Below are 19,878 nucleotides of genomic sequence, written 5' to 3'. Positions count from 1 at the left end.
ATAAAAGATATATGATTTATTCAAGACTCATATTCGTGATTTATATGAATTTATATGATTTATATGAATTTTGTTTCAAATAAGACGTCTTCATGCAGCAACAGCAGCAACATAAAGAAATGTCCTGTCCGGATGTTACGGGACATTCAAGTATATACCTGTGAATATTCGCGTGCAGAAACAGGAAGTGATTATTCTCGGAGAAGCAAACGCAGTACTCGGTAAAAGTGAGCCGTAAAATCTGGAGACATCGCGAGACATTTTGAATATTCAAGAGACATCCCCAGAAATGTCCATTAATCTCGGAAAAATCATTCGATCGCGTAACGTCCAATCTGTAGCAAAGATGAAAAGTGCGACCATAACAACTCCGCAATCGCCTTCACGGCGTTTCCGATGAATTATGCGATTACATATATTTGGATTTTGTAGGAAACTATATTTACGATAATTACGCGACGCTACGAGGGTCTTGAACGCAATCGCGTGATGATCTTCGAGCGTGATTTATTCACGAGCCATTGACTCCGTCGTACCTCTATTACCGTGACTCACGCCGATAAGTTAATTGACTATGGAACAGCGCATTGAAAAATGCTTCTGCTATATTTTTGTCCCCTTCCGCTTCTTCGAATGTTTCGCGGATTTTTGTAATAAAAGGCTTGACCAATATGAGACCACGTAACGGTTTCGAAATTATACTTAATTACCACGACGATATCGTAGTAATTAAAAAGTGATTGTAGTAGACGCCGAGGTATACAACCAATAGAAGATCTAACGAGCATTATTTTATTTTTTTACAGACGATCTCAAGCACGTGCATCAGGCCTTGCTGCAGAGTGCTAAGCGCGCGGGTTCCCTGGACAATATCACCGTGATCGTAGTGTTCCTGACGCCGCCGATTGAAATCGCCTCGCGCTCAAATCCGTTCCTGACGCATCAAGCACCGAATGGTCTATTACTGAACAATATGGATTCGAATAATCCGATCCCGTCGAATCGCGATCAATTCGAAGTAAACCCATCGGCCTTCATCAAGCAGCTGTTGGAGGATGCAGATCGTCCCTCTTACGATATGGACTTACTTACCTCCAATACTGGGTGCGGAAGAATGGCCAGAAATGGCAAGCATCGGGACGACGACGACGAATACGATTACACGGACAATTTAGGTCCGGAGACCGACGTCGACGCCGGCGAGGATGTGCACGACAACAATTACCCTCTCGCCGCATCGTTGTCGCTCGATCCTTCCCCCGAGAGCGAGAAGTCGCCGGTGGAAGCAGAGAAGCACAGCAGCGATGACGACAGGAACGACAACAATTATTCTAACCGCGACAATGCGAACGTCTGCCCGGTGGACTCGATAGTAGACGATGGCAATGTAGACAATCGTGTCCGACCGAGTGACAGAGACGTTCGCGACGCGGACGACGAAATGCTGCGCGACCACGATGACGACGACGACGCGCGTATCGAGACTGCTGGCATGCATACCGTCGTGGACGATGACAAGTCGCAACCCTCGCCGCGAGCTGCTAGTAAGTGCAACTTGTCCGTTGTAAGGGCTCGGCTGTGCGCCGCGCTGGTATACGGTTACGCTTATCACACGGTGAGCAATCTGTTCGTGTCGTTGGCGAACTACATCTCGAACTCGTTCGCCGTTTTCAGTCTACGCAAAAAGTGAGCCGTATCTTTGCGTCTTTGGTCGATCTCCCGAGAGACGGTTCGAAAATTCGATCTTTGGCTACCGAAGATCCATACATAGAAGACCGAAACGGACGAAATCGAGAAATGTACAATGTCGGCGACATGTCAGCGGATTAAGCGGCGCACCACGCAATATAGAAACGGAATAAGCGATAAAATTGCGCTAGTTATTATGTGTACCGCAATACGAAGTATTTTACATTCTTTTGAGGAACAATGCAAAGTATCTTAGGCAGTTGTTTCGAACGCGAAGATTGCTACGTCTCTAGCATTAGAGATCACTGCAAAGAGTACAGTATTGCTTGTTAACAATATCGTTTTTTTCAAGAGTACGAAAAGCGAGTCTATAGTAGGGTACGCAGTTATTTGGTAGACGCGTGTTACAACAGATAGTCTTTCGTGTCACGTTTCCTACATATGCGAGTGCATCGTAGATGCAAGAGTAAAATTAAAACGCATTTGAATGCGCACAGTGCACTCGATGCGATTTACATCACTGAAGGTAGAGTGCATTCTGTAATGACCCGCTTTTCGTACTTACGATCCGCAAATGGAGCTTACCCTCCTCATTCTTACTCTCCTTAGTAACAGAAATACGGCGAATACTTTACTTATAGCATCGATTATGGCTATTACGTCTGTGATCTTATTTGGATAAACAGAGTCTGAGATAAAGCAAAACTGCTATTTTTCTGCCGATAGAATGTCACGCGGGCAGATTATCGCGTTTCTCTTTTTTTTATACAGATATGTTATCATTATTTGATGGCCTATGTCGCCGTGTCAAGCATAGCTGTAGTCGACTACAACTTTAATAATATTAATATTGTGCTGGCGCCAGAATCATACAATAATTTTTCTTACAAATCTATGTCAAGGTCAGTTTGACTCTGCCAAATGTGAAAAATGTTTGATTATTGTGACTCATGTGCAGGCCTATGATGAACAAAGTTCGAAAGATCGTAAGTTGACGAAAGTAGTCACGAATGTATCGGCGAATATACCGTACGAGAAACCCTGTTTCTCTAATTGACTTTAAAATTGATTCTATCTAACCCGCATCTACAGCACCGCGAAAAACGGAAATTGATGCTCAATAAGGGTAATAAAAAAGTTTGTTGTCGCCACAAATGCACTTTCTCGATAAGCGGAAATATAGAATGTCAAGTAAACGAGTCTCGTTAGCGTAAACTGGGCATCGTAAATCTTCATTAACATTAGATAAGCAATTTTTTAAATGCTCATTGTGTCTGAAAACGCAGGAAAGGCTTGTATTACAGTTATTTATAGCAACAAGGAATAGATAATGCTATTTCAGAGCAACAATTAGTAATCAATGTGACATATGTTATTTTATTTATTAAAAATTAAAAGATAAATAAAAGTTATTCACCCGTTAATTAAATTAATAACAAAGTAAAAAATAAAGTGACTTTAATATTAGAAAAAATATGCTATCTCAAATTTAAAAAGATAAAATAGAAAAAAAATTATTAATTTATTTGACAACAAACCTTTAATTACTCTGTAATATTAAAATACGATATATGATATGCGATCAGATTGTTGATCATTGCTCTGCAATATTATCTTTGGCACAAATTTACAAACATTATAGAGACATAACGATTTTTTAAAGAAATACTTGCATTTGCTGACACACAAAAATATTTTTACGATGTCTGTTTTAAATATTTTATTCTTATTTTTTTCTTAATTTTACTTTCTCCATCAAACGCTCATCGTTATCACGCGAGAAACAGATTTCTTTGCGGGATATATGAAAATCGTGACGATATTTCGTCAATGACACGTGACAATATTATATATTTTCAATCACAATAATATATTTTTAATCACTGAGAAACGATGTTTACGCGCGATAAGGACCAATTGATATAATTTGATATGTATATTTCGGGCCGAGATACGGAAGTACAGCAATCCCCCATTATCGTTATCGCCAGCAATTTCAGATAATTAACCATCATATATCTCTGACGCGTCGCGAAGTACCGTTATCGACGTTCGAATCGAGCGCGCGTCGGCCTGGCTCGCGCGCCGCCGCGTCGCGATTGGCCGTCACGGCGCGCTCGCGTCGCCGATTCGTCATAGAACGGCCAATCGGGCGGCGTGCCGCCAATTGTCGCCGGTCATGTGGAAGGGGCCTGCGGCAGCAGTTCCTCTCGAGCTCCGCACGGTCGTGAGCGCGCGTCGTTGGGTTCTCTCGAGTGAATTTTCGCGGTATACATCGTGGTGCTCGCGTGTCGACCGCCGATTTTTCCCCCTGGATATACCGTCGCTTCGGGTGCCCCGTCACCGCCGACGCTTCTCGCGAGGACGGACACGCACGAGCGCGAACGAGGGAACGTTCTTCGAGGTACGTTGCACGCGGCGCGCCCGTGCTTCTTCGTCGGTTTATCGCCGGGCACCCCGGGGTACCCTGAATTGCGTATTTAAATTTGGAGGTGACGCCGCGTGGCGTCGTACGCCGCGCTTCGCAACGGGCCACGGGCCTCGCCGGCGATGACAGCGTGTGTACCCCGTGCCCCGCATTTGTTGCCGGCCGGCGACCGGGACGGTCGAAACCGGCACAATCCCGACGCCGATGCCGATGCCGCCGCCGGTCCCTCCCCGATCCTCGGCGCGATAGCGCAGAAAAAAATGCGTCCTACGTCGCGACGGTCAGCGCGCTGCCGTTATCGCGAATAGGCGTAGAGATCGTTTCCGTGGCCTACAGCGAGAACCGAACCCGATGACGTTGTACCGCTTTCGGGGTCCACGCCAATGTTCCTCGCTCTTTGTTTCTTTTTTTTGGCCCGTTCCTTTCTCTTTCTTTCTCTTGATCTTGTAGGATATAAATGAATGTTACAAATTTTATATATATTTTTTCTGTCTCTTTCTCTTTCGTGGTGATCGCAGGGAACTAATTGCGTCGATATTGAATCAAGGCCTGCTCTGCTCCAGGTCTTTCTCGAACATTCGATGAGCTCTTCGGTTTCCGCCTGTCGTGCGAACGAAGAAAAAGGAAGTGGCGGTCTCTGTTCGAAGGGGCCGAGGGAAGGAGAAAAGGACCGTGCCTCGCGCGTCAGCGTCATGCGAAGCGTGTACGAAAATATCGTGTTGTGAAATCGCTGTATTGTGTATATTAGCCTGTCGTCGTCCTCGTCGTTGCACTGAGAAGTCGCGTTTCGCGATTTCGTCGAGTATGACTCGCGCCGTCCCGTCTCGCGATCGAATTCAATGCAATTCCAATAAGTTTGACAAATACGCGAGAGTTCACGTCTCTCGCCTTTTCGCATTTTTCTGTTGTGCAGTAGTTAAAACTCGGAGCATTCTGTATAGAGATTTTCTGTTAAATTTATAATATCAAAATCCGAAATACTGATCTTAATGATCAGCTTAATGGCCAATTAGTCATGAAATTTAATGACGTACTAATCCTTTCGTCGACGGAAGAAAGCGCTTCTTGAATCTCGCTTCCCGAAATTAAATACATTGTCTGCCTAGCGGGTTTTGCACGTATACCTCAGTTTTCAGTTTATATCATGAGCATATAATAGAAAAATGTCGTATAATGTGATTAAATAAGACTAGGGCAAGGAGGAGCTATTTGAGTCAGTTAAAAAAAAATGGATGAAAAAGTTTTCAAAAAGTTCTAAGAAACCAAATAACCCATAACTAAAAAAAAACTCCTCCCCGAAAATTAGAAAGCTCCTTCCTGTCTTGAAAACTTTCTATCCGATTTCTTCTTTAACTGACTCAAATAGCCCTTCCTTACCCTACATTCTTTAAAGTAGGTTTTCGTGGGCAGTGAAATGCAGCAGCAGTGAGCAGCAGTTTAATAATTTCCCAGAAATTCATGAAATTGGTCCTATACAGCCAATACTGAAGCCCGAATTTCGAGCAGCAAAAATTTGCGCCGGAACTGAGCCAAACATTTATAGGAAATTAAAACTGCTGCTCACTGCTGCTGCATTTCACTGCCCATGAAAACCTATCTTTATAGTTGTAGAATGACTCACTTTTTATTTTACATTGTTATCTAGCTGTTCAATAGGTTTGTTCTTTTTCGAAGAACTTCCTGAACTGGTATACACTAGTGCAGTAAGTTAGAGTGAGACAAGAGGTTTGTTCGTGTTACCTGAAATCCCTAAAAGTTCTTAAAACGAGATAAGTATACATTTGGACGTTGGAAAGAGAGAACGCGGAGATTCCAAGTCCAAAAAGTATAAGCAACAAGTAGACCTGAGTATATTTTGTTTTCTCTAACTTATCGCACCAATGTGCATCAGTTCAGAAAGTTTTTTGAAAACGTTATGTCGTTCGAAAACAGACGTTATGTCGTTCGAAATTTCACGTTAAATGATAATTGTCTTTCACAAGCGTGTTAAAAAAATTTGATAGTGCTGGAAAATCGGGTGCCAGCCACGAATGACCGCTATGCCGGTCACAACGTATTAGTCCTTCAACTGCGGAAACTCGCTATGTACAGCTAAGCATTCTTTGTGTACGAAACATTTTTGCACGTTACGCGAGTCGTTCATGTATTATATGAACTTTAAAAGCCGAGCGCCCAAAAGCGTCAATAATTTAACGAGCGTTTTTTAGGGAACGCTTGTAAAGGGCTGATAAAGGCTCAAAGGATTAAAGGGCAATTTTCAAACGCGATTTTTTGCAACTCAAAAATATTTTGACGCTCAATCTTTGACTTTTATAGAGAAAGTAAAGAGCGGGGAACACAAGCTGCAAAATATTTTAATTCGGCTACCGAGATGAAAATATGTAGTATAATTACTAAGATAGGGTTTATTGAACCGCAGCTAATCTAAGAGAGCTTAAGTCGTACATGTACAAGTACTTAAGTCGGTAACATGACATTTTTATAATATTTTAAATCAAGTTTCGTATCCTTGAACCTAAATTATGCCAATGAAATTATTATAATAATTTAAATCTTTTTATTACAACAGACACAGAACAGTTGTGAAAATAACACTGTACATAATATTTGGTATTTGTCATACCCCGCCTTAACCATGCCGTAGATTAAGGATTTTTTACATTGAAAAAGCAAAGATCATATTTAACACTCTGAAGCGGTTTTTCTGTCAAGTGTCGTATCAAACGTGCGATACGAGTACGAGATGGGAGGAGAGTCCGGGACCCTCGAAACACTAACTGACACGCAGATCACAATTTCGCCTTCATGATTCAGCGAGCGCTTTTTTTTATCTCGGCGTGCGACACGGATCCAAACACCGGACCGAGGCCGATAGCAACAGGGGCGAGAGATTATTGCGGAAATCAGTACGGATAATGCATAACCGTAAGCATAGCCGTCGGCGCTATGCTTTTGCGGGAGGAAGAGGGAAGGGGGATATTTCCCCGACGGCCTTATGATGCAATTAATTCGCCGATCGCGTGTCGTCGCGTCGCGTCGCGTGTTGTGTCGTCTCTATACGTATTTATAGACTCTCTCGAAAGTAAAGCGCGCGCGTCCCTCTCGACGTTCGTAACCAAACGTTGTTAAGGTGATACCTGAACGCGGCACGAGGTAATCGGATCTATCTATCGCTTGGGAACACCGTTACCGGGGTCTCGTCTTACGCTGAATTTAAGCGAATTATCGTGACGCGGAACACGAATGCACGTGCGTACATTGCCAGTGCCAGCGGTTCATCTTTACCTGCATTTTTTTTTCTTTTTTTTTTCTTTTCTTTCAAGCATTGTTCCGTTATAGTCGATTTAATCTTGAGCACCACTTGACATTACTGAAATTTAAAATGAGATAAAAATCAAGTGCCATTTCTATTTTCACGATTTTGCCAGTTTTCCGCTTCTCGACGACGTTATTCGCACGAAACCTCGCGATGCAGCTTGCGAGGTGCCGACGAAGAATGCGCGGTAGGAAAATGGAAATGATCTCGGCATTCCGGCGAGAGAAAAGATAACGGAAAACGGGTGCGACTAGTACGGCCGAAAGAAACGGGTCGGACCTGCGATCTGATCGTGAGGTGTCTGCGCAAGTTTTTCTTTTTTCCCCGTCAGGGCGATCCTACGTGGCAAGAATTATCGCTGCGCCGCGCAAGAAGCGAAGAAGTGGGCTTTCAAGAAATAACGTTTATGTGACGGGTGGTTACGGCGTTAATCCCGGCAACCGCTGCGATAGTATTTAATCCTTACGCACAGCTGCACGGTTTTCATGTAATTCGAAAGAAGCCAAGTGGATTTGTATATAACGTAAGCACGCAACAGCGTCGGCGAGTCTCTGTATATAGTTTTGTAATAAGACAAGCGTGACTCTCCGCAGGAATGTTTTATTCGAGACAAGATTTTTTAATTAATTTTTTGCCATTTTTATCGATAGAATTTAAGCGAGATAGTGCCCGCGAGTTCCCGTACATAAGACTGTAATGAGACAAGCGTGACTTTTTTTTTACAAGGAACATCTTACTCGAGATAACACTTTTTAAAATAATTTTTTGCTACCTTCGGCGATAGAAGATAAGAAATTAATGAATCTTGTAAGTTTTGAACGGACAGTTGCCGACGCACTCTTCAGAGGATTAAAAAACGACTGTGTATAAAGTAGAAATTACCGCTGCGCGGAAAGCTATGCAAAAACGACATTCAAAAAGGAGGCGGCGGGTTTATAGTGGTATTAGTTGCAGCAACCGCGGCAGTAACGTTACAGCAGATATAATAGACGTTTTTTTTTTTTTTTAATATTCTAATAACCATAATTTTGCGCTATTGCAAACGTCGTGTGCCGTACGGCGTGCACCACGTAGTTCCGTGGTCCGCTGGCTCTTAGCTACGCTTTCCACGTTCCTTCCCGCTCCTCTTTCTCTCGTCGCGAAGCGCGAGCGTAAAAATCGCCGCGTTTCACGTACGGAAAGCGCGAGAGAGCGCAAGCTGGAAAGGGCAGTCCATGGCTGCGTTCCCTTTGGACGCTTTCGTGCTGAAAGCGTATTCTATTTCTCTTTAACGTATAATGTGCAATAAAGATAGAATACGCTTTCAGCACGAAAGCGTCCAAAGGGAATGGCGGCCCATAGGTATGTAAGAATCGCGAGCGCGAGCGTCCGCAAAGATGTGTCGCGACTTTCGGGGCCTAAACGGAAAGGCCAAATGACCGGGCCCCGGGGAAATTCGCGTACCCGTATGCATCGTTTGTTCTTAAATAAACGCTCCGTCATTACTTGAGATAACTATTTGCGTAACGAGCAATGTGCGTCGGCGGCTCTCTGTTGCCGAGGCGAACGAACGAACGAACGGCCGCACCACCGGCATGACGCGTCCCGTGCCGGCTAGTTAAACTTGCCATTTATTACTTCAGAATAATTACGAAGCGCCTATCGCTCTTTTTAACATAAGCCTTCTCTCTCTTTTTTCTTCTACGCTCTGTCTTTTTTTGTTATACTCGAGCGAGCTATGTGCGCGAGTGCCATTTTGTGACTTAAGAGACTTCTCACGTGTCTCAAGCAACTTATTCGTCTTCCATATCCACGCGAATCCCAAGGTTAAGTCTGAGATGAGACGGTCGGGAAGATGTCTTTTTACTCCGAAAAAAGTCCTACGGTACTTTCTATATATAAAGTGACATATAAGTTTCTCTCTCTTTCTCTCTTTTTTTCCCCTTTTATAAAATATGTCTGTTCCACGGGTTTTGGATGATATAAAAATATCCATTTACAGAATAATGAAAAGTTACCAGAAGTTGACCACTTCTCAAAAATACAACTCTCGAGGAATTATTCGAAACTCGAAAAAAATTGTCACATTGACACTCAGCAGATTCTTAATTTTTTTACGCTCGATTGTCAGAAGTCTTCGAAGTGTATTGGGAATTCAGGGACTCTTTGTCGTCGAAGAAATGTCAGGGCTTTATCAATTATATCGAAATTCTGACAATTTCTCGTGGCTATTTAGAAAGATTTGTTTTGAATCCCCCCCCCCCACAAAAAAAGCCCTCTTAAATCGTGACGTACACAAAGATTTATTTTGTCGACGCGACTCTTGCAACGTAACCGGCAACAACTGTCGATCGAGCGCAAATGTCCCATTTACTTTTCGCGATCGCGGTTTCATTCATGCACTCACGACTCCGGGGGCCCGTGCAATTCCTTTTTAGGCCACGTGTCTGGTTTCTCGGGTGTGAAATATGCGCCGCTGCGCCCCGACGTTTTCGTATGTAAATCAGTAGTAAGCCATTACAAGCAGTCATTCAGTCGTCGATCCGCGCGAACAGAGGAGATTTATAGTTAAAGATCCTCCCTCTTCTCTCCCTCGCGGAAGTGCATGCCAAAAGTGCGAAGTATATCAATGATACAATTCCGTCTTCTATATACTGCACTTGCCCTTGAATAACATTCTCTAAATTCTTTACAATTTCCGTGCGTTTTAGCAAATCTATATTTTTTATCTTAACTGGAAATTTCCAACTTTCTGAGTCTTGTTTTCTCGGAAAGTCACCATTTCCGTTGCCACCCTCTGAAACCTCTGGACTCGTTATATGTCTAATCTACAAATATCTCGTCGTTCTACATTCTCGAACGTATCCATACCTCTTGGAACATACGCCGCCGGCTCCGCAATACACCCGAATCTCTTACGTCTCGGGATATAATCGAGAGAGACTGGGCTTTCTCTCTCTTTCTCTATCTCTATATCTCTCTCTGTTTCTCTTTTTCTCGCTCGCACATATACACGTGACCGCCCCTGCGCGGTCCTCCTGTGTGTAACTTTGGTTTAAAATTAACTCTCCCTCTTACTCTTCGCGACTGGCACCGAGACGCGACACTCGCTCTGTGAAAATGAAAAAGAAAAATACCGGGAGAAAGGAGGAGGAAGAGGCTCGCCCTTTTTCCTCCTTCGTCCTCTCTTAGCTCGCGTGACGAGCATGCCATGAGAATTCCATCGTGCTCTCCGACGAACTGAAATTGCGCGGCGCGGCGCGACGCGACGGGCGTTGGTCGCCCGTCTTTTCCGTCGCGACGTCTTTTCAATGGAGACGCCTCGTGGAACGAAGCAAACGCATTTTTAGAAGGGATACTTTATTTAGGATTGCTTTTGAACTTCTTAATGTTCGTGAGAAACGCGATATTGCGACAGAGCGTTAACGCGACGACGTGTTAGAATGACATTGACTATTATAATGATAGCCATTTGATTTTATGTCCGTATGCCAATTATTTTTTTTACACGCAAACCTGTGTATCTGTGTGAGAAACAACACCAAACAGCAACAAACATCCTTATCATTTTTACGATAATACTCTTTGTAAAATAAATAACTCGAATATCGAAGATTTTCTCTTTCATGAGTCGAGAATTTAAAGATTTGTTAATTTAACGTTAAAGCCGATTAATCTATATAACAGTAGATTGAGAAAAGCTTAACGTAGTGATTTACGAAAATTCTTTACAGCTACTTTGCCAAGTCATTGAAGCACCTGAAAAACTAGTTTGTAAGCTATATTTTTCTATTGTCCTGTATCGATGGATGGTTTCAACGTGTAACGATTTAATAAAAAGGATTGATCTGTACGCGTATTTTTCGAAATTTATTAGAACCAGCGTGTAGTTAGAATTCTGGGAAGGAGAGGGGGAGGAGTTGTGCTTATTGACGAAAGCTGCCGGAAGGGGCGAACGTCTCCGTGCGGATTTTACATATCGAGATTCTCTCGGTGGGTCTCCCTCGCAAGGTCAACGTCCCGAGACGCGAGACATATGGCAGCGAAACGGCGCGGGATATTATTATCCGAAAATCGCGCAATATCATAATAGCCGCTCTCTTCGGGGCTTGTCCACGCGGATTCTTGAAGTGCACCAGAAGCGATAAAGCACGCGTGGGAGAGAACCTCGCGAGTTCTGGCACGAGTTCGCGTTGGTGGCAAAAGAGACTCGGGACGAAATTAAGAACGGGTTGTTAGGCGAGCGCTCGCCGCGTGGGCTGCGCCTTTTTTTAGCGTCCCTTAACCAGTTTTCACGTCAACGTTTTCTTCGCCGCTTCGACCAGGTGGGCCGACGGACGTTTCTATCAGCTGCTCTTTGCGCCTTTCTACGATTTTTCTTTTCTACCTCTCTCCCCCGGACGTGTTCTCATTTTGTTTCAATCCTGCGGCAGTGGCGAGCCAACATTCGCGAGCGCATCTCTGCAGAGAACTCACCCTTTCGCCTAGAATTTGAGAAATATTTTGCACTTTAGCTTTAATTTTTATAGTGATATAATATAATTAATTTTAATTATATTTTTCAAAAGTTTGAGATTGACGGAAGTATCCAAGTGACTTTTTCGACAAGTGGAAATTTTAATAGACATAGCGCATAATGAAATTTACTACATCTATGAATTTAGTACATTAATAAATAATATTACACTAACGTAAACTGATAAACAGTCAGTATTAATTAGCGATGTCATTATATTTTAGCAGCTCGTTTATATTCGCGAGCAGGTTTACGTAACGAATACGGATTTATTACGCCAAATTTAATTAATCTTAATTACCCATTACATTATATTAATTAAAATTAATTAGTTATTCTTTGGTTAAAATTGATCGTGCTAATTTTCTGTCTTCTATTAAACAATATAATATAAAAAAGATTATTTTATTCGTAATTAATATATGTTGCGCTTTATCTCATTCTTTCCTCATAAAAATTCTTAGCTTCAGAATTACCGAATTGCTGAAGTCTCCTTCACGAGCCAAAAGACCAAGAAAATGCAGTTGAGATTTTTGTCGCGCGAATATTTAACAAATAAAACGTGAGTATGACAATCGGGTCAATTTCCAGGTCCATTTAATTTCACGGTAACGTCGTGGCGACAGAAAAAAATCTTTGACGCCAGAACGGAAGTGTCGAAGTCTCGTTGTCCTCGTTATCTCGCCACCGCTGCAGGAACAAATGCGAAAAGTGGAAAGAAAAGATGCATGCTTGCAAACGGCCGAGCCTTTCTTTGTCACGCGAGTATTCACCGAATAGACGTATCGAACAGGTCGATCGATTCGACGATTTCCGAGGTTCATCCAATCGCACGGGGGTTGATTCTCCGCCAACTGTCGCGGTGCACAGGTGGGTGGTGGCGGTGCGTGGTTGGGGCGGGGAGGAGGAGGAGAAGGAAGAGGTGGAGGAGGAGGAGAGGAGAGTGCTCCGGGGGCTCTGGACTAGATCGATAATGCATCTCTTGGCGGGCGTAGTTCCTCTTAGTCACCGGAGGGCGATCGCACCTGCGAGGAGGCATTCCTCGTTTTAGAGCCGCTCCGGTTCGCGAGAGAAGGTCCCGCTCGCTCGTGTCGGTCCGTCTCGCCGCGTATCAACGTGTGTACGAACGTGGGGTAAAGCGATCCGGGACAGCCGCGCGGAATATTAACCGTTCGACCCTTCGAAACGTGATAGCTCGTGTTCACTTCGGATTTCCGAGAATCCTCCTCGTTCGATAACTCCTTCGATACGATTCCCCCTCAGAACATCCTGCAGGTACGTAACGTGTCCTTTCGCTACGTGAACGATGCGAGTGAGCGGGTGGTTTTCGAGGGTTGATCCGCGATACTCCCTGAGTAAAAAATTGCGCTGGAACTATCATCTTATCTCAGTGTCGCGTGCAATGGCACAATGACTTTCGCAATATGGATGCGAAAAACGGTGTGTCTCCTTTGAATATTGCAAGCTGGTAATCTGGAATGAGATATTCTCATGCGGCTCCCGCGTACACCACTTTTAACATTTCATTTTTATTCTTACAGTTTTAATCTGTTACGCTGAAAAATTAAGTTTAACCCGCAATTTTCATAAACAATCGTCTTCCGTTAGTTTCTAGTGAAAGTATCGAAAATTTTACGAATTATTCTCGATGATTACGCGATCGTGAAGTAAAGTTACAATATAATTTGTGCAATGTTTGAAGTAATCGTTGTAATAAGGATGAAAAGTGAACCTGTAATTTGCGAGATCTAGTTTAAATACGACTTTGAATTGAAGTATCTTACGGATTGTAAATTTATGCAATTCTTGATGCTAAGTTGTTCGCTTTAAGTAGTACGAGAAGAAAAATATATGAATTTGTCATTAAAAAAACTTGAAAAAACATCGAGATCGAAAATGAAATGTGTCATGTATTTGATACCACTCAGCATTGGTATTTTCGTAAAATAAAACACAACAGAACAGAACCTATAGGCAAGTTAATAAATTATTAGAAAAAAGACGCGCTTACAATATCACGTTTACTCACTTCACTTTCCTGCGATAAAGAATCACGGAGTGGTACTTTGTTTCTTGATTTGATACGATTTGAGATGTATACATAAGAAATGGTATATCGACGAATGTGGTTTTTATCTTACGTTAAATGAAAGTAACATGACATAAGAGATACGTATAACATAACGAATTCATTCGTTAATGTCAGCTCTAACATCTTTTACGCTTATTCCAGAACCTCCTCAGCATGCACAGTTCGAACCGGATAATGTAGTGGACACTGATTCCGAGGACGAGTGGAATTACTATCGGCCGAACGAACAGGAATCCGCAGCGGTAGCTGTTGCGCCAGACGAATCTCGTAAAGGCGTCGAGGAGCAAAGTACACAGGAGAATCCAGAGTCTGTCGCGAAAGGTAGCTCGGAAGTTGAGCCTCCGGAAACAGAGAACGATATTAAATGCGAAGAATTAGTGAAAGATACCTCCTCGTCTGAGCTTATCAACACCAATGTAAGTATTTGTCTTGTTGTCGCTTTTCTCGCCTTCGTCGATAGAAACATTGTCGTTCGATGCAAAAGTACATATTTTAAATTATACCGATGTGCTTTCAGATAAGCGACGAAAAAAAATCGAGCGAACTGGAAAAGGATCAGATTCTCCTAGATCTACAGAAAGAGAAAACAGAACAGGATAACATGGATTTCCAATTGAATCCGGAAGCAGCCGAATTTGTGCCGTCGTCACCACCGTTAATGGGTCCCAGGGTCTTCTTGGAGGATTTTGCCATTAGTGGCTCTCCTCTGAAGCAACCACAGGCAATGGATGATATTTCTATACCGAGCCAGAGCGAATTTGATAAGGAAGTGTGTTACCGACCAAAGGAGATAGGCGAAGAATTCTCGCATGACGAACAAGCAGATCTGCAGAATAATGGTTTGCAGAGTATGGATGTATCCGAGATTTCATCAACCAAAGCCGAAATGGGTGATGATGAATCTATGATGCATGTCACGTCTACCTCGCAGTGGCAAACGAATATCTCTTCTCAATGGAATGAAAAGACGGGCGACGATGCGGGATCCGATTTGGAAGAGGACGATATTGTCACCAAGAATAATCCCATGGCTATGTCGCTCACTCCAGGTAATTTCAAGGCGGCATTCGAGAAAAGTGTCGATCTAAATGCCGTACATATATTGGACGACAGTTCAGATGGTGCTGAACAAGTGAACACGCCGCCGCGTTCACCCAAGCCGTATGCAGACGAGGATCGCGCGCACACACCCCTCTCGGAGGACAAGAGCCCGAGCGATATCCTATGCGCGTCAACACCACAGCCCACAGACGATAACTCTGTGTCCACTATGAGCTCTGAGATTAGCTCCGAAACGAAGACCTCTTCTCTTTCAACAACAGTGCGTTACAAGGAAAAGTTGAACCGTGAACCTATTATAATTACCACGAAACCACCCTTTAGCTCCTTGGGGATAAAAGTAATGGAATGTTTGCCGGTAGAACTAGAAGGATTTCATTACTTCTCTGCTGAAATGAAACATGATGGGTCAATACGGTCCGAAAGTTCCATAGAAGAATGTGAAGAAGACGCAAAATTAACAAAGGACGAAGAAGATGCAAAATTAACAAAGGACGAAGAAGATGCAAAATTAACAAAGGACAAAGAAGACGCAAAATTAACAAAGGAGGAGAAAGAAGAAAAGATAAAACAGTTATTTTCACTCTCAGATGATGCAGATACGGCTCGCATTATGAAACAGGCAGCACAATCGTTGCAGAATTCTTCGCAAATCATAGAAAAGGAAAGTATGGAGTCCGAAGTGCCGAAAAATCTTCCAGATTCAACGAATCATTTAAATTTAAATGACGCAATACACATCTCAAAACAAGATGTCGTGCCACAGTCATTATTATCGGAAAAGATATTTCCAGAAACGGCCTCGGGTACGGAACAGACGCACTATCACGCTAATTTGGACTCTGCAATTATCTCTGAAAAAATGGATACTTTTAGTCAATCGTTTAAAACCGAAAGCAGTCAATTGAATCAATCTAACCGGACGGATTGCTATAAATCAGAAAACTCGATGCCTCAACTTGAAAATGTTGATCCCGAGTTTGCACACGAAGATGGTTCTCAATTAGAAAATAGAAAACAGAAAGAGGTTGAAAACCTCCTCTTTTTGTGTGATAACGGCAAACCGGACTTTGCAACTGAATTTATAAACCCCTTTTCATTTGGTTCGATGCAAAAATTTAGCTTTGCGGAGGACAAGCTGCAACAGAAAAACAAGATGTTCATGGAACACGTACCGACAGAACCTACAACGTTGATCAACAAGCCAACTGAGCAAGAGCAAGCAAAGTTAATACCTGCAGAATTACTCATTGATGTTGATAAGGTACTCAACATAAATGTCGAATCCGAAAATATTCCTTCGAAAGAGGGAGAAACTGAGCCACGAGAAACCGCAAAAGCATCACCAGAAAATACCGCGGCGATAGACAAATCGAAAGAAGAGGTTACAGGAATCGCAGGAGCATCGGTGGGAGCCGTCGTCGCTGCAACGGCGGCGGCTGTCGCCACTGTGAGCCCGATCAAGGCGAAGGCGGCTACGACGACGAGCGCGAAACGTCCAACGAAAACTACGACGAAAGCAACAACAGCATCGACAACGAAAACGATAACGAAATCCACGCCAACCTCGCCCTCCAAAACGGTCAGCGCGGCCATGCGAGCAACTACATCACCAGCACAATCGGCTGCGAAAAAACCTGCTACGAGTACCGCAACTCGTCCCAAGCAACTGGACGGATCAACCAAAGCGGCGATCTCGAGCACCAGCGGTAAAACCACTGTCACAAAGACAACAATAACTACCAAGGCAGCGACGACGACAACAGCTACGAGAACCAGCGCTTCTCCACGTTTGAGCTCTGGTACAACGAGACCAAAAACTACCACTACCATCTCGTCGAAGGTGAACAGTGGCATATCGAGCGAGAAGAAATCGACGATGAGCAGTGATGCGAAATCCGTCAGCAAACCTGCCACCACAAAGCCAACGAGCGCTACTCTTAGAACAACAATCACTAGTACAACCGCGAAGACCACTTTAGCCAAAACATCGTCAACGACCGCGAAAACATCGGCATCCAGTGTAACGTTGAAACCAAGACCCGCGTCCGCGACTGCAGCTGCTAAGATCACATCGATATCGAAACAGCCGGCGACCGGCGTCAACAGCGCGTCGAGACCCAGAACCGCGCCGACGACCAGCACGATCAAGCCGCGCGAAAATACCGGTAGAACGATCACGGCCACGACCACTAAATCGCCGTTAATCGATAAACAGAGTAAAGAGACGGTCAATAAGCAAATCTCCCGTTCTGGGGCATCAGCGCCCAAGATCAGTGGTCGCACTTCCGCGCCCACCGGCACAACTGGCGTTACGAAGACACGCACACTTACTGGGAAATCGACTGGGAACGCAACCTCGCCAACAAAGAAAACTCTGACCTCAAAGACTGCCTCCAGGACCTCCTCCACCGCGACGAAGCGATTATCCTCGAGCGAGACCAAGGTATTGCAGAATGGAATTCCCAAGGAGGACGTGACCAAAGCCGCCGTCATAACAGCAACGAGCAAACCCGAGGACGACGTGCCGCGGAAGGACACGTCGCCGGTGAACGTGCCGACCGATAATCAGCTGATCGCCGATTGAACGGTCGATCGGTAAGCTGCGAACTGTCCGCCGCTGTCGCGACAACACACGTCGGCCTAGGGATTACGCGTCGCGGGTTTACGTGAACCGATACATAGGTTCCTCCTTATTATTATTGTTCAACGGACAGAGCACGACCGCGCGTCGGGACATCCGCTGGAGTAGTGTTTAGGGAGATATACATGTATGTTGAGCCGAAAAATTTTTTTATTGTTCTTACGTGAATGCATACATACGTGACAGAGATATTCAAACTATCAACGAGAGAGTGAGGCATACCCTAAACATTGCTTTCGACAACTGCTGCCTTATCGCAATAAGGGGGGATCGACAGTCTTGTTATGTAAATATAATTGGATGCGTTTTCACACGTCATTACTTTCAACTGATCCGCGGGCCCGAGTTTGTCTGAGAGAAGAATGCCTCGTGACGGCCTGAAAAATAGACCTTCAACTCCGATATGGCAGTACGTTAATCTTTAACCTTTAACGAAACTCGATAAAATATATGGATTTTTTACAATTTTTTAATTTTATATGCGCATTATAATTGATAACGATTACTCGCGACACAATTTTACTCGAACGACAAAGGGAAAAAAATGGAAAAGAAAAGAGGAGAAGAGGGAAGCGTATATTTATTCTCGTTTGTTCCTATTTTTGAAGTTGAATTCATTGCGAGATATATATTGACTCGTAATCATGATATATGTAATGCTATCTAATCTATGTGTACAGCACCCTACTGGTTTAATGTGATACCTTACAGTACTATTAAATAAATTCGAATGATACACAAGAGGAGCCAGAAGAAGTTTATATATATATATTTGAGCTGAAGACGAGAAAACGAGCGGGATCCAAAGATTAAAAGGGAATCAGAGAAATACTATTTCCTTCTGCGGATATAATATTTCAGCCGCTCTTTTTAGATATTCTCTTACTAAATGTTTGGATCCCGCTTCTCGCGTATCTCGACGCAATCAACGTCATCATTGCGCGCGCGCGTGCGTTTAAAGCTTTTATACACCGCACAAATTTCACAAAGGAAGGCTCAGACCCGAACTTCAGCGATTTCGAAACTTGGCAGGATTCACAGAAAAAGTTCTCCCGAATGTAATGATATCCCTATTTGGGTCCAGACGGTCAAGCGTTTCTGAAATATTTTAATAATTAATTTAGTAACGTCTTTAGTAGAATTATTAGGATTGTCACATATGAGTATTTGTGACATACGAGTAGTGGATATGGTAACTACCTCATAATTTGTAGATTCGAGTTTAAACCCCACAATCAATTTTTTTTATTCTATAAACGTTTTATGATGAAAATAATTATTGTTAATATAAAGAAATAAATTATTTTAATATAAAAATTTTTATTATATAAATAGTAATATAAAATAATGTAATAGTTATGATATAAAGTCTACAAATTATGAGGTAATTACCACAATTACTCGTACGTGAGTATCCCAATAAACTACTAAAGACGCTACTAATTTATTATTAAAATATTTCGGATAAACAGTTGATCATCTGCACCCAAATAAGAGGTATCATTATGTTCGAGGAACTTTCTCCGTAAATCCTGCCAAGTTTTATGGGAAACAGTAGAGCTCAGTTCTGAGTCTTCCCTTGTCAATTTCTTTTCTTTTGCGTTCGACGCTTCCACTGTTAGAGCACGCGCTCGGACCAACGACGTGATGAAACTTCGGTCGAAAACGGTTTCCGTCTTTTTTTTTTTTATCCCGTTTGACTTACGATCGTGAAAATATCTCTTTCGTCTGATTTTATCGGAACCAAGACATGCCCGCGATGGTCTCTAAATGCGCCAAATAATCATTAAACAAGCGTTCCCGCAAACATGACGAGATCGATGTAATTAAAAAGATCGGCGATTCTTTTTAAGGTGATTTAAACGTTCGACGCGAGTCCTCTGTGTAAGGGACTCGCGATGCCGATCTGTACACACGCACAATATTCGATATGATATGCATTAAATGCGGCTTCGTATCAAGGAGAGAGAGAGAGAGAGAGAGAGAGAAAGAGCATAGCTTAGCGTTTTCACGCGCGTTTCGTATGCATGTTATTCCGATTTTCTTGTGTACGCGTATTTGTCACCATTTTATTCTTCTTTTTTTTCTCAGAATTCATAATTGAATAAATAAATATTACGTTTGAACAGTGTTATTCAGCATTACGTCCTGTCGT

General features: G+C 43.1%; 1 protein-coding gene across 1 annotated transcript in view; it reads left to right on the top strand.

Annotated features, from left to right (window-relative positions):
• The window catches only part of LOC139809347 (uncharacterized), a 53,726-nt gene extending 33,869 nt beyond the window's left edge, over positions 1-19,857 (top strand). Inside the window, exons 8-10 of the mRNA XM_071772179.1 lie at positions 807-1,544; positions 14,162-14,436; positions 14,538-19,857. Of these exons, the coding sequence (XP_071628280.1) occupies positions 807-1,544; positions 14,162-14,436; positions 14,538-17,666 (4,142 nt within the window). The 3' untranslated portion in view covers positions 17,667-19,857. The remainder of the gene's footprint in view (positions 1-806; positions 1,545-14,161; positions 14,437-14,537) is intronic.
• The last annotated feature ends 21 nt before the right edge of the window (positions 19,858-19,878 follow it).

This window comes from Temnothorax longispinosus, chromosome 3 (genome assembly GCF_030848805.1).
Source record: "Temnothorax longispinosus isolate EJ_2023e chromosome 3, Tlon_JGU_v1, whole genome shotgun sequence".
Classification (NCBI taxonomy): Eukaryota; Metazoa; Arthropoda; class Insecta; order Hymenoptera; family Formicidae; genus Temnothorax; species Temnothorax longispinosus.
Note: the sequence above shows the minus strand (reverse complement) of the source record. Positions and strands in the feature narration are given on the sequence as shown.